General features: G+C 46.0%; 1 protein-coding gene across 1 annotated transcript in view; it reads left to right on the top strand.

Annotated features, from left to right (window-relative positions):
* LOC142884576 (unconventional myosin-XVIIIa-like) overlaps positions 1-12,837 on the top strand; it is a 62,788-nt gene that overhangs the window by 16,741 nt on the left and 33,210 nt on the right. Inside the window, exons 6-18 of the mRNA XM_076020314.1 lie at positions 337-424; positions 811-917; positions 1,060-1,236; positions 1,355-1,565; positions 1,654-1,796; positions 2,368-2,468; positions 2,650-2,713; positions 3,359-3,503; positions 5,687-5,857; positions 6,532-6,625; positions 7,624-7,816; positions 10,104-10,190; positions 11,833-11,971. Coding sequence (XP_075876429.1) covers positions 337-424; positions 811-917; positions 1,060-1,236; positions 1,355-1,565; positions 1,654-1,796; positions 2,368-2,468; positions 2,650-2,713; positions 3,359-3,503; positions 5,687-5,857; positions 6,532-6,625; positions 7,624-7,816; positions 10,104-10,190; positions 11,833-11,971 — 1,720 coding nt within the window. The remainder of the gene's footprint in view (positions 1-336; positions 425-810; positions 918-1,059; positions 1,237-1,354; positions 1,566-1,653; positions 1,797-2,367; positions 2,469-2,649; positions 2,714-3,358; positions 3,504-5,686; positions 5,858-6,531; positions 6,626-7,623; positions 7,817-10,103; positions 10,191-11,832; positions 11,972-12,837) is intronic.

The following is a 12,837-nucleotide window of genomic DNA, read 5'->3' as shown; positions in this document are numbered from 1 at the left end:
TCAAACATCTTTGAGGTGTTTCTCCATGTTTATCTCCCTTAAATCAATAACATAGCGTGGATATGCCTGTAAAATATATTTTCTTAAAATATAATCATTAATAAAGCAGATTCTTTGTGGCCTCCAAAAGTGGCGTTAAAGTAGATCTCTAACTTTATTCTAAGACTCGTTGTTCCCTGGTCAATAATTATATTACTCCTGTTGTGCCTTAGTGTGTCTCATTGCTCTGAACTTCATAACAACCTTTTCTTGTGGTCGTGTCATTTACATGGGATCCTTGCAGAAGACAGACAGTGGGACAACTTGAATTTGTGACTGCGCGTTTTTCTCTTCCAGGGCAAGACCGAGGAGCAGATAAAAGCCGAGAAAGCCTGGTATCACACGGAGAAAGTATGGCTTGTGCACAAGGATGGATTCTCCATGGGTGAGAACAAACCTATGCTCTTAAATCTCAGCATCAAAGCCTTGTGCCTGCACATCTGTGAAGTCAACTCAACTGCCTGCGCTGCCAGCGCTGCTCTGTTTGTTTCTGGGAAGCGCTTTTCAGATTCTTAAAGCGCGGCAGGGCCCCAAGGAGAGGGCGGCTAAAAAGAACTGCTTTGGATTCCAGGCAGCACCTGACTAGACTGCCTAACGCATCCGGGAGACTGATTCCGATGCTGCTTGTTTAGTTTTTATTGAAGCTTATTACTCGCGGTACAACCGCCGCTCATTATCATGCGCGCAAGATAAGAAAAGCGTTTGCTCCCAGGATCGAGATCACGTGTCGTGATAAATTAACTCCGCGCACTCGGTGTGTTTGTGATGCAGCGACCCTCCTGAAGACGGAGCCAGGCGGCATGCCAGATGGGAAGGTGAAAATCCGCCTGGAGAGTGACGGATCTTTATTGGATGTGGACGAGGATGATGTGGAGAAGGTATTTAATCATCAGATCAGCTCCGGTGCCTCATCAATTACGGATGAGGCAGACGTGTGTGTGTGTGTGTGTGTGTGTGTATGCGTGCGCGTGTGTGTGTGTGTGAGTGAGTGAGTGACCGCTCCTGACTTCCCAACTCCAGGCAAACCCGCCCGCCTTCGACCGCGTGGAGGACCTGGCCTCGCTGCAGTATCTCAACGAGTCGAGCGTGATGCACTCCCTGAGGCAGCGCTATGGCGGTAACCTGGTGCACACCCACGCCGGGCCCAACATGGTGGTCATTAACCCCATTAGCGCCCCCTCCATGTACTCTGAAAAGGTATCGTGGCAGCCTGGGCATGCAAATCACCCAGTCCGAGTCAATTCAGGGAGCGAGAACGCCTGTTTAACCTCCTCCTCCTGATTCCGCTCCCCTCGCCTCTTGAAATTCCCCTCAGGTGATGCAGATGTTCAAAGGATGCAGAAGGGAGGACACGGCCCCTCACATTTACAGCATGGCCCAGGCCGCCTACAGGAACCTTCTGACCACTCGTCAAGACCAGTCCATCGTCCTGCTGGGCAAAAGCGGAAGCGGCAAGACCACCAACTGCCAGCACATCATCCAGTACCTGCTGACCGTCGCTGGCAGCGCCAACAAAACCTTCTCAGGTATGTTTTGAAGCAGGCCCAGGATACGAGGTGAAAGGCTCTCAGGGGCGTTTTCTTTCTAGCTTGACGCTCTCCATGTTGTGTGCAGTGGAGAAATGGCAGGCAGTCTACACCATTCTGGAGGCTTTTGGGAACTCCTCCACCTGCATGAACGGCAATGCCAGTCGCTTCTCCCATGTTGTTTCTTTGGACTTTGACCAGACTGGGATGGTGACCTCAGCTTCCATCCAGGTAAACACAAGGCTTTTTTGTATTAATACCATTGGTGCGAGACTCCCAAAGCCATACGTGAGGTTGATTATGTTTTTCAAGGCCCCTTATCATACACACTTTCAGATTGTTTTTTTTTTTAACCCCTCCAAAAGCTTGTTATAAAAAAAAACAACTAAATCAGCAGAAAAAAGATTTAGCCCCCCGTTTAATTGCTAGGTTTTAGCTTCCTGCTAAAACTGCTTTGTTGTACCTTCCGCAAGTTTGGAAGGAAACAAAAACAATGCAGGCATGAGTGAGTTACAGAGGGTGGACCATCGGACACCTAGCAGAGTGTTGTCGCTACCAGGGGAAAGGTAACATGCCCTTTGTGACATCACAAAGAGCAGATTTCCAGACTGGTGCATTTCACTTCTCAGAAAGTGCGTGAAGTAAGCAACAGAAATGGTAGGATAATATACACACACACCATAGATTGAAATCATTGGTAAATGGTCTTTGTGCATTAATGTGGGACCGTTAGTAAAAATACTGGCTGTGCTGGAAATACATGTAAATCCTGCTAACATCCTGCTCTGCTGTGGCCTGGCAGACAATGCTCCTGGAGAAAATGAGGGTGAGCAGAAGGCCGGAGGGAGAGACCACCTTCAATGTCTTTTACTACCTGGTAGCAGGAGTGGAAAGTTCCCTCAGGTTTGGAACACATCACTATTGTCACTAACACTGAGTACCAGCGAATTGAAAAAAAGAAAAGAAAAAAAAAGAAAGATGATTTGTTGTAATGAAACATCACTGCTTCCCTGCACATTTGATTTGACAGCCTGTAGTGGACATGACAGTTGTTTTGTCCTCCGCATCCTCGACTCTCTTTCAGGAATGAGCTGCACCTGAACCACTTTGCTGAAAACAACGCATTCAGAATTGCACCTCAGACAAAGGCAGGTCCCTGTTTGTTTGTGTCCTGTTTTTGCGCCACCACAATGGAGAAAAACAAGCAAGGTTGTTTGCATTTTAATGCAGATGTAGATGCTGTTATTGCCAGAGCACATGCTGGAATAATGGAGCAGTAGCAACAGCAATTCCAGATCTCGCGCTGAAATAATTTATCCCACATTCAATTTACACAACACAATAAAGGCCAACTGACATTTATAACTGCTCAGCTCATTTAACTTTGTACTGCGCGCTCAACATATTCTAATTATTGGCATCTTTGTTGCCTCCACCCATTTGCCAAATTAACATTTTAACAGATATGTCATTAAATCAGACTAATGTTTGGTTCCTAGCAAGCACTTAAAGGCCCAGCGTGTAACATTTAAAGGGTTCTATTGGGATGAAAATGGAAATGAACAGAACGGAAGAAAGGAAAATGGGAGACAACAGGGATTAGCATTACAATTCCTTGCATTACAATTTCTGCACACTAGATGATGGTAAATTTCACTCATTTGGCCTTTAAATTGCTATTAGAACACGAGTATTAAAAGGTGGCGGAACCTCTTTTGCCACTCAACATAATGAACGGTGCAAATCAGACAAGGTCAGCGATGGTGACTGTGAGTGTTTGTGCCACCTGCCAGCCGGAGGACAAGCAGCGGGCCACTCAGCAGTTCTCCAAGCTGCAGGCAGCCATGAAGGTCCTGGGGATCAGCGGCGACGAGCAGAGGGCCCTCTGGCTTGTCCTCGGGGCCATCTACCATCTTGGAGCTGCGGGAGCCACCAAAGGTAAGCTTGAAAAAATAACAACAAACAGTTATTTTTTCCTGTTGAACAGATTCCTGAGTTCTTAACATTTGCCTGTGATATAACCATGAGAAAGGGTGCGTTGGATCGGCCCTCACCCGCGCAACGCGGCGGCAAGAGCGATTGCAGCTGTTGCAGCCAGAATCGTTCCGACATCAACTGATGCTATCTGCAACATATCAGGCATGCAATAATCGCGCCAGAGCATTGTCGGGGTGATGCAAGACGGCTGTAATCCAGTATCTGAATTATTCATTTACACCTTTAATGGCTGCTGCTGCTCCACTGTGATGATTTACAGCTGATATTTATTTAAAATAAAGATATTGGATATGTGTAGTGGAGGTCAGTTGGGAACAGTTTTTTAGAACTGAGTGGATGCTCACGAGGCCTACACTCATTTAAGATGACTTCCACTGATTCAACGTCGCAATGCAGGCTGCTCTGAACGCTCATACGGATATTAGACAAACTGATCTTGGCCCCTCGCTTTCTTTGTCATGATGATGTATCTTTTTTACCACCAGCAGCTCACCTAACAAACGTGGTCTTTAAGTGCTATTTATGGGTTGACACTTAATAAGGGGCCTTTGTGAAACTCAGTCTTTCGCCCTTGTAATTACAATTTTTTTTTTTAATTAATGATAATTCTTTGTTGTTTATATTGTTGTATGATTGGCTTGAAAAAAAAATACACTTAAAGTGTATGGATGGATTCCGCTGTGGTTGAGCAATCAGTGAGTGTTGGGTGACTAAAGACGGATAAACAGTAGCGGATCCAATCCTTGAGAGGCAAGGCTCCAATTGTACACCATTATACATATATATCTATAAATATATATATATATATATATACATATATGTATATGTTTTTTTAATACTGCCAAGACTTGCGCAGATTCTGAAATGAATAAAACAACGATGCGTTGTTTGCTCACAGGACAAAGTGTCAGTTCACGGCGCAACACAAGAGGGCAGCACTGATCCCTAGTTTAGGAAGAGGAAGTTTAAATTATGCCAGGAAATAGACAGGGATGTGTCTGTGTAATGTCATGTCAATAGTTCTATGAAACAGCATATGCAGTAATGATAATCTGCAGGCATTTGCTCCATGATTTTACATATGTGTATGAATCTCCGGGAGTCCATACTGGCAAATTAAGTGGTCCCCATTTCCTGTGTTTATTTAAATAATTGCAGCGGCAAATATGCATTGAACGTAGACGGAGCCAGTAGCCAGTATTTGAATTAGTTTTCTTCCCCTTTCATCCGTGCTGCCGAGACACACGAGACACCAAGCTGGGGTCTCTGCTGATCTGATCAAACAGATAGAGCCCTGTTACTGTTTGCCATTCCCCAGTTTCTCCCCCAGGTCTTGGAAGATAGCTCTTCATGGTGGATTAAAACTCATGTTGATCTCAGATCAGAATATTTCAGTCAGAAAACAGCTTCTCAACCACTGATCTGATGGGAAACATAGTTTCCTCTTCCTTTCTCGTCACTGACCTCTTCAAAATGATGACTGGAAGTTAATGCTTTATTCAGATTAAGATTTGTTGCTTAAAGGTCCCGTGTCATGCAGAATTTACAGATGTTTTCCGACATTATCGTGTTTTCGACTGCTTGATGAACCTCCCACAGAAATTGGAAAGGCTTTACTTCTTCTCCCACCTCCACTTCTCTGAAAATGTTGACTGTGAAAATCTTCCCCTTGTGATGTCACAGAGGGCAATGATACCTCTCCGTCAGGTTAGCGAGACATCATTCCAGTCTCTCCCTTTAAAACTATTTCAGGGCTGCCTTGTTTTTTGTTTGTTTGTTTTTCCTTCCAAACATGGCTTATCCAACAAAGTGTCACTTTTACAAGGAAGCTCCATAAAAGTAGCTATTTCAGCCAATTCCTGAATAAAAGAAAAAAATCTGTAATCGTGGCACCTTTAAGGTAGGACATGTGCTCTTATTCGTACACCTCCAACATTTTGAAACCCTTTCAGCGTTTTTCGACATGCTTTCAGTCGACTGCTCCCTCCAGCACCATCGCCTGGACTCCAGCCTGTCAGAGACACAACGTCCACCTGGCTGGCTCCGTGCCTGGGCTGAGCTTTGGGGAAGTCACAAGGGCTAATGGCGTTTTTTTTTTGTTTTTTTTCATGCATGCGTCTCAGCTGGCAGAAAACAATTTGCACGCCACGAGTGGGCCCAGAAGGCGGCCTACCTGCTGGGCTGCACCCTGGAGGAGCTCTCCTCCTGCATCTTTAAGCACCAGGCCAAGGGCACGCTGCCCAGAGCCAGCTCGGTCCGCCAGGCGCCTGACGAGAACGGCACAGCCGACGCAGGTATTCCAAACATTACCCTTGTGCCGCACTCGCCTCTGGTCCCTCACACACACACACACACACACACACACACACACACACGCACGCACACACACACACACACACACACACACACACACACACACACACACACACACGTACATGCACACACAAGCGTCTGCTCATCACCTAAGGGAAATTGCATGCTGCGGAAGAAGTAAAGCTTATCTTCGCAGTGAATAGCGCAGCTTTACACAATGGCTGTTGACAGATAAGTACACGCGCACCAGTCTGGGACAAACAACTTTGGATCCACTTTTCATTCAATGTCCTTGAAATCATAATTGCCTCGCATCGATTTTTCTCCCCTCCCCGGCACTCACACACACACCCTACACGTGTGCTGGTCTCTCCTGACTTTGGTCCGGCCTGCTACTCAATTTGAAGGTCATGAGGATACGGCTAAAGAAAAGTCCCTCGCAGTAGGAAGGTCGACACTGATGCACGGTCAGACATGAGAGCGGGATGTTTGATCCCAATACTTCAGAATCATAAATGACAAAGGCTTCAATACCGTATTTCATTCTGCAGGAAAATGATTCTGACCAGAGCTTTTACGCTGCCATCCACCTGCATATTATTGCTGGAAATCATGATTGTCTGATTTATTGTTTGTATTTGCTCACTCTCTGCAGCAGGATCCAAAGCCACAGCCATGGAGTGTTTAGAGGCCATGGCTTCGGCCCTCTACTCTGAGCTCTTCACCACCCTTGTTTCTTTTATAAACCGGTGAGTGTTTGCGATCAGGCCCTGAACCTGGGTCGCGTTGAATTGAGGAGGTTATGGCTTGCTGAAATGCTCAGGAGAGTAGTCTGTGTTTAATGCAGCTCGATGCGTGTAAAACTGATTGTCATGTTTTCTCTCTGGCCTCAAGGGTGCACTCCTTGGGTGTCCTCCCAGTGCTGGTCCCAAGGCTCGGATAAATTCAAATGTTGTGTGAGGAGGGGCCATTGCAGTAAAAACCTGTTTGCTTTGGCAACCCCTGAGGGGAGCAGTCAGTATAGATTTACTTATATAATCTTTATTAAAAAACATACATTACAGCATCATACTGAAAAAACCCTTTGGATTTGTCATGCATCAGAGCCCATAGGAAGCTTTTGGTTAGGGCAAGCTTAAGCTACTGGTGCTCACAGTGACATTAGCAGCACCACACGCTAACAGTGATGTTTAATTTTTTCGTACCCTGTCATGAGTAAGGTGATGAATCACTTTAGTGCCTTTCTGTCTTTTTCTAATAATATGAAAACACCATCCAATGACAGAACTACTGCAACGGAAGCGAATGGCTTGGCTCGCCGTCACTTCCCATGTTTCTGCTTCACCATCTACTGTGAAAAAATTCCCTAAAAGAAAATTTGACTAAAAGGACACTATTTGGTTATAAAAATTCAGCGCAAGCAGGACAGGACCATCGCAAAGTCTTGTCTCTTCGAGGTTGAGCTTATATTTCACAGCTGGAATCTGTGCGATCCAGCTGCTGCTCGAGGTCATGCCAGAGAGGTAAGAGTGCGTGTCATGGTTGCAACCTAAAGTGGCAAGATTCAGTTTCAGAAAGAGCCGAGTGCTGGCATTTAATGTTAGGGGGTGAGGAGCAGCACGGAGCTGAGGTTAAGGCTAATGTTTTCTCGCTGCGAATGCAATCGATGGAATCTTGCCTGGAGTGCCGCGGTGCCAGTGTGTTTTGTGTGCTCCGCTCTTACACGTTTGGCCTGGTGTGGCTGCAGGGCCTTGAAATCCAGCCAACATCCCCTGTGCTCCCTGCTCATCGTGGACACCCCGGGCTTCCAGAACCCTCGGCTGGCGAAACGCGAGTGCGGCGCAACCTTTGAGGACCTATGCCACAACTACACGCAGGAGCGCCTGCACAGCCTCTTCTACCAGCGGACCTTCGTGCAGGAGTTGGAGAGATACAAAGAGGTCCCCTTTTTTTTTTCTCCCTGCCTCCCACCTCTTTTCCAATCTCTCTCCCTCCCCCCCAACATTATTTTACCCGCCGCACTCTCTCAGATGTATCGGCCCCCATTGCGCTTGCTCATCAGTCTCGCTGTCCCGCCCACCTGTCATCAGCCGCGACAAGCCGGGTTCAAGCGTCCGGCCCGCTCATTAGCGATGCCAGTCTTCACCTCTTCCATCCAGATCAAAGTAGAGTTACTCACCACCGACGGCCACTGGGAGCAACGCACCCAGCTGCACCGCCGGCTGCGTTGCTCCCAGAAAGAAGGAGCTATTTTTCTTCTGCCCACTTTTTAATTTCTCTCTGGCAGTGCTGGAACGCACCCCTCAAGCGCTCACCCTGACCAATATTTAAAGTTTGAGGGGGACGGCTTCTGTAAATACTCTGCAAAGAACCCCTAGGAAGCCTTTTGAAAAAGGGAGCACCAAGTTGCAAGGTGATTGGGCCAACCTCTTTATTGCTTTCAAATGGGACAATATTTAGTTTTTTACTGCTAGCTAAGCTAAGGTTGCTACAGCTGGAGGTGTCCAACCAGTGTTAGGGCTGACATTAGCCACATTTTTATCACCTTAAGCAAGCTGCCATAGTGTTTTGGTGATTTACTGAACTCTTCAATACTCTCATATCTAGCTGGGAACAATGTCACGTGTGCTTTTGTAAAGAAGTAAGAATGCCATTACGTTCTAGTTAAACGGCGACTATTTACAATTCACTGCACCTAACAGTAGCGTCAGCTGCACTCGCTTTCTGTTTATCTTCAACTGCTGTTGCTGTTAAAGGCAGCTAGCAGGAAGTTCTTCCATCTTTTGCCAGAACTGAAAGGAACTGAATCTGCTGATATTTTTCAAAATAGATGAGCGAGACTGCTGAATCAAAATCTTTGCCATCCTACTAGAGTGCCAAGTTATACCACGCACTTGTCGTGTGCTGCTGTACCTGTATTTAAAAGTTTGCTGAATGCACACCAAAGTTAAACAGAAAAATTTCCTCATATTACTTTTAAGACCGAGCAGAAGAACCTTGGGATTTCTCACCCACGGTCCCGCCCACACCTCCTGCCTGGAACAAAGGAGAACTGTAGCGGTGTGAAGCACTGCATAAATTTCTATAGTGTAATTCTTGCCGGTGCAGCTTGGAAGTAAACTTGTGAAGAGCTGTCGTTGAAAACTTGGTCGCTCTCGTTTGAGCAGGAATGTAATGTCAACGGTGGAGAGCCACAGAAAGGGCACGAGCTTTCAATCTTCGAATTAAGCACTTCCAGTGCTGAAAGGATGTGCAACACTTTTGTGTTTACCCCTGTACACCGACTCGTCATGGCAGACAAAAAAGAAAAAAAACTTGCTCCGGATGATTCAAATCCACAGCTGTCTTAAGCACTGGCTCCCGTCACGGCTGCACCATTAGCACCACCTCCTTTCCCGCCTTTACGTTTGCACGCCTGTTTTGCTCGAGTGATTGTAATTGACCGTCTACAATTCCGCTCAGAAATGCCATTCCCTGCTACGGTAATGAAACCTTTTCGGGTTTCCATTTACTTGGAGGAAAAACAGTCTTGGTAAATGCCAGGGTCTTGTTATCATTTTAGATGTGTTGTTTTTTCATCGAATACGTCTTTGACTTCCTGAATAGAAGATTTCAGATTTAGAAAGCAGTTGACTGTCGGTAATAATTACAGATACTGGAGGACCGAGTGCCTAGAGCGTCACATGTTGCTTTTGCTTTAATTGCTTGAATGTTCTAAAAGCTCGATTTCATAGTCGGGACTGTAAAACATTAATGTTAAAATGGAAATGAATGCTGTCATACACAAATCAGTGCGCAACATTAGCGTTAGTTGAACTGATAACGTAGTGACGTAGAAGACTTACCCACTGGATCAGATTGTAGGCCCATCCTGTGTTCGAATATCCCAACTCAGTTAATTCATCGGTCAATACCTGTTTGTTAAAGTTTCATTGAGGGTTCAGCCTCGAGACCTTTCGATAAGCCCCTTGAGCCTCTTACGTTTCCTTTTTTTGCTTTACTTCTACAGTAAAATCCCCTATTTTTTCAAAAACATAGAGGGAACAACCTGAAGCGCCTCGGCTGCTCAAACCACAGACTGGACTAGTTCTAAAAGTCACTCTGAAATTTAACCCAAGCACATTTATTTTTCCACTCCACCTCAAACACAATTTCCAAGTAGAAACTGAGCTCTGTGCGTCACCACGGGGCCTTAAAGAGCCTGTCGATTTGCCCTTCTTCCCACAGGAGAACATCGAGCTGGCTTTAGATGACACCGAGCCCAGCTCCTCTCGGTCTGTTGACATGGTGGATCAAGCCTCCAGTCAAGCGCTGGTAAGTCTGCCGCCGTCATTCCAGACTTGGTCCCATGGATGTTTTCCATGCAAACGTCTGGAGCCGCTACGACTCCTTGCTTCCTTGTGCCTCCCAGATCACCAGTGGAACGGCAAGCTCTTTTATGGTCTATTTTCCGATGGTCTCCAGCCGCAACAACGATTATTATCTCAAGGCATCAGAAGGATCTGGATTTTAATATTAAAGAGGTTGTTTGTTGGAGGCCGACAGGGGGGTGGGGGTGGGGGGGCGGTGGAGGAAAGGTTAGAGAATTGACTTGAAGAAAGAAAATCGATGCTTGGCCTTTGCAGCCTGTGATGTGCACCATGGAAACAGAGGCTGGCAGAGCTTAACGAGTCATAGATCACATTGTGATAATTCGAGTGCGTTTGGTCTGAGCGCCGCACTTTGTAATGGGCCCACGCTCTAATGGGAATGTCATCGGAGGCATCGGACTGGAGTCGACAAAATCCGAAGGGGGAATAAAAAAAAACCCTGCTCCGCCTCATCCAAGCAGTTTTCTTTTTTCCCTCCATGGAGCGGAGCGACGGGAAACTTCTCGAGCACCGTTCCTTCGGGGGCGGCGCACAGATTTCTTTCCTCACGTTCACCCGTTATCGCAGACAGTGTTAGCAGCCGTCGTTCTCGCTCATCTCCACTGCGCTGATACTCGTCTCTGTGCTGCTTTTGAAGTCGGTGCCATGTGCTCTGCTGATAAGGACGTCTCCAGCGTTGTCGCCGCAAAGCTGCTGGGACATGTTTTGCTAACACGAGCGCTCCTCACGGAGGTGGCTACCTCATGGGCGGATCTCACTGTTATCCTATAAACAATAGCGGCTCACTCTCATTGTCCTCAGACAGAATACTAATCTTTCAAACTTGCAAGAGCAGTGTGCAAAAGCAAATCTCTTTGAAGTCACAATCACCTGTTCGCAACCATCACAGAATTTAAAGGGTTATATATTATTTTGTGGTTGTGGTAATTGTAATAAGAATGAAATTTTTAATCCCTTGCTAGCCTTTGTTTTCCCATAAGCCTCTGTTCTTGAAATTCCAATTAATTGAAAATGCTAACTTGATCCCCAAAACTGCTGGATAACAAAGCAACAGGAAATGTTTCTTGTTTATACTTTCAATGTGAAAATAATACGAGCAATAAGAGCATGCTAGCACTAAAGTTGTGTCAATTTGCCAACTATCCCAATTCCCTGCCAACTCAGAAGGTAACTATGAGCATCCACATAATTTTTTTTTTATTTAATTCACATGAAATATCCTTATTCACAATGCAGCTTGTGTGCTCACATTAGCAGCTTCAGCCTTTTTTAAAAACAGATTTGCTGACTTAACTTTGATGTAGCAAACCCTGAGCTCAGAATCAGAATCAGAATAGCTCATGTGACCTGTCGGGGGTTGTTTACCCCTGCTTCTTTCTTGTTTGCGGTGTCTCTTACTAAGCTTTACGAAGTCTCGTTAATTCGCTTGAATATTTTCATCTTGTAAGCCAATTTTTTAAAAGCTTAAACTATAAATTCACTGAGCGTCGTATGCAACGCACCAAATGACACGGACAAGGACTTGGAGTCAAACAGAGCCTGGTTTGCCCCGAGAGCTTGTGACATGATTGCCTTTGTGCGCACAGGTGCGGACGGGGCGGACGGACGAGGCGCGGGGCTTGCTGTGGCTGATGGAGGAGGAGGCGCTGCAGCCAGCGGGATGTGAGGAGACTCTGCTGGGACGTCTGTTCAGCTACTACGGACCCGCTGAAGGCGAGAGCAAAGGCAAGGCGAGGGCGTGCATACTAAAAAGACACGTAGCTCGCGTCTTTGTTTTAGCTCGCAAAGACTTGGATTACATGAAAGAGCTCCACAAAGTCACAGGTCCGGACCGTCAACCTCAAAGTGGTCTACCCGAATGTTATCTGGTAGTCATGCAGCAAATCCTTTCATTTAAGACCTCTAGCTGAAAAAAAACCCACAACAAGTTTTAGCTTTCTGCTGAAACCGATGCTCTGCTCTGTTGCTTGAGGGAGAACAAAAACAAGCAGGCCCAAGAAGGCAGAATGTACACCGAGCTGGGGAGGTTGTCCCTAACCTGGTAAAGGGAATGGTGCCCTTTGTGATGTCACAAATGGTTCTTTTGGAAAACTGCACATCTTAGGAGCAAATAAATTCAGTGAAGGACAGACTTTTTCTCGTTTCTTGAGCGGCTCACTGACCACACACACACAGGAAGTCTGTCCTTCACGCTTGTTTCTCTTTGTCTTTTTCAATCTCCTCTGCAACAACATCCATATTCAACGCTCTGCAATCCGTTGGAAGTCCTTCGACTGAGTTCCTATTAAGTATGATGTGTTTGTTGTTGTGCCAAGTGACCAAGCCTTTAACCATCCATCCATACTGTATATTATATTAGTCAGGGGAGATGTGATGAAAAAATGAAAAAGAAACTGCGACCTCACTGTTTCGCAGGCGCACAAACCTTGAGGCGCTAATTACACTTCGGATAAAAGACCTTCAATGAGCTACATCTGACAAACACAATGCAGATGAGTCATGATGCGCATTCTGTTTACGCAGTGGTGAAACTCATCTAATGTTGTGTGGCAAAGTTACCACTTACCCTGAACATTTTAAACACCCCGCGC

The sequence above is a fragment of the Nelusetta ayraudi genome, unplaced genomic scaffold (assembly GCF_046127955.1).
Source record: "Nelusetta ayraudi isolate G7.1 ecotype Tasmania unplaced genomic scaffold, CSIRO-AGI_Nayr_v1 ptg000011l, whole genome shotgun sequence".
NCBI classification, from domain to species: Eukaryota; Metazoa; Chordata; class Actinopteri; order Tetraodontiformes; family Monacanthidae; genus Nelusetta; species Nelusetta ayraudi.
This window is presented reverse-complemented; position numbering and strand designations above follow the sequence as displayed.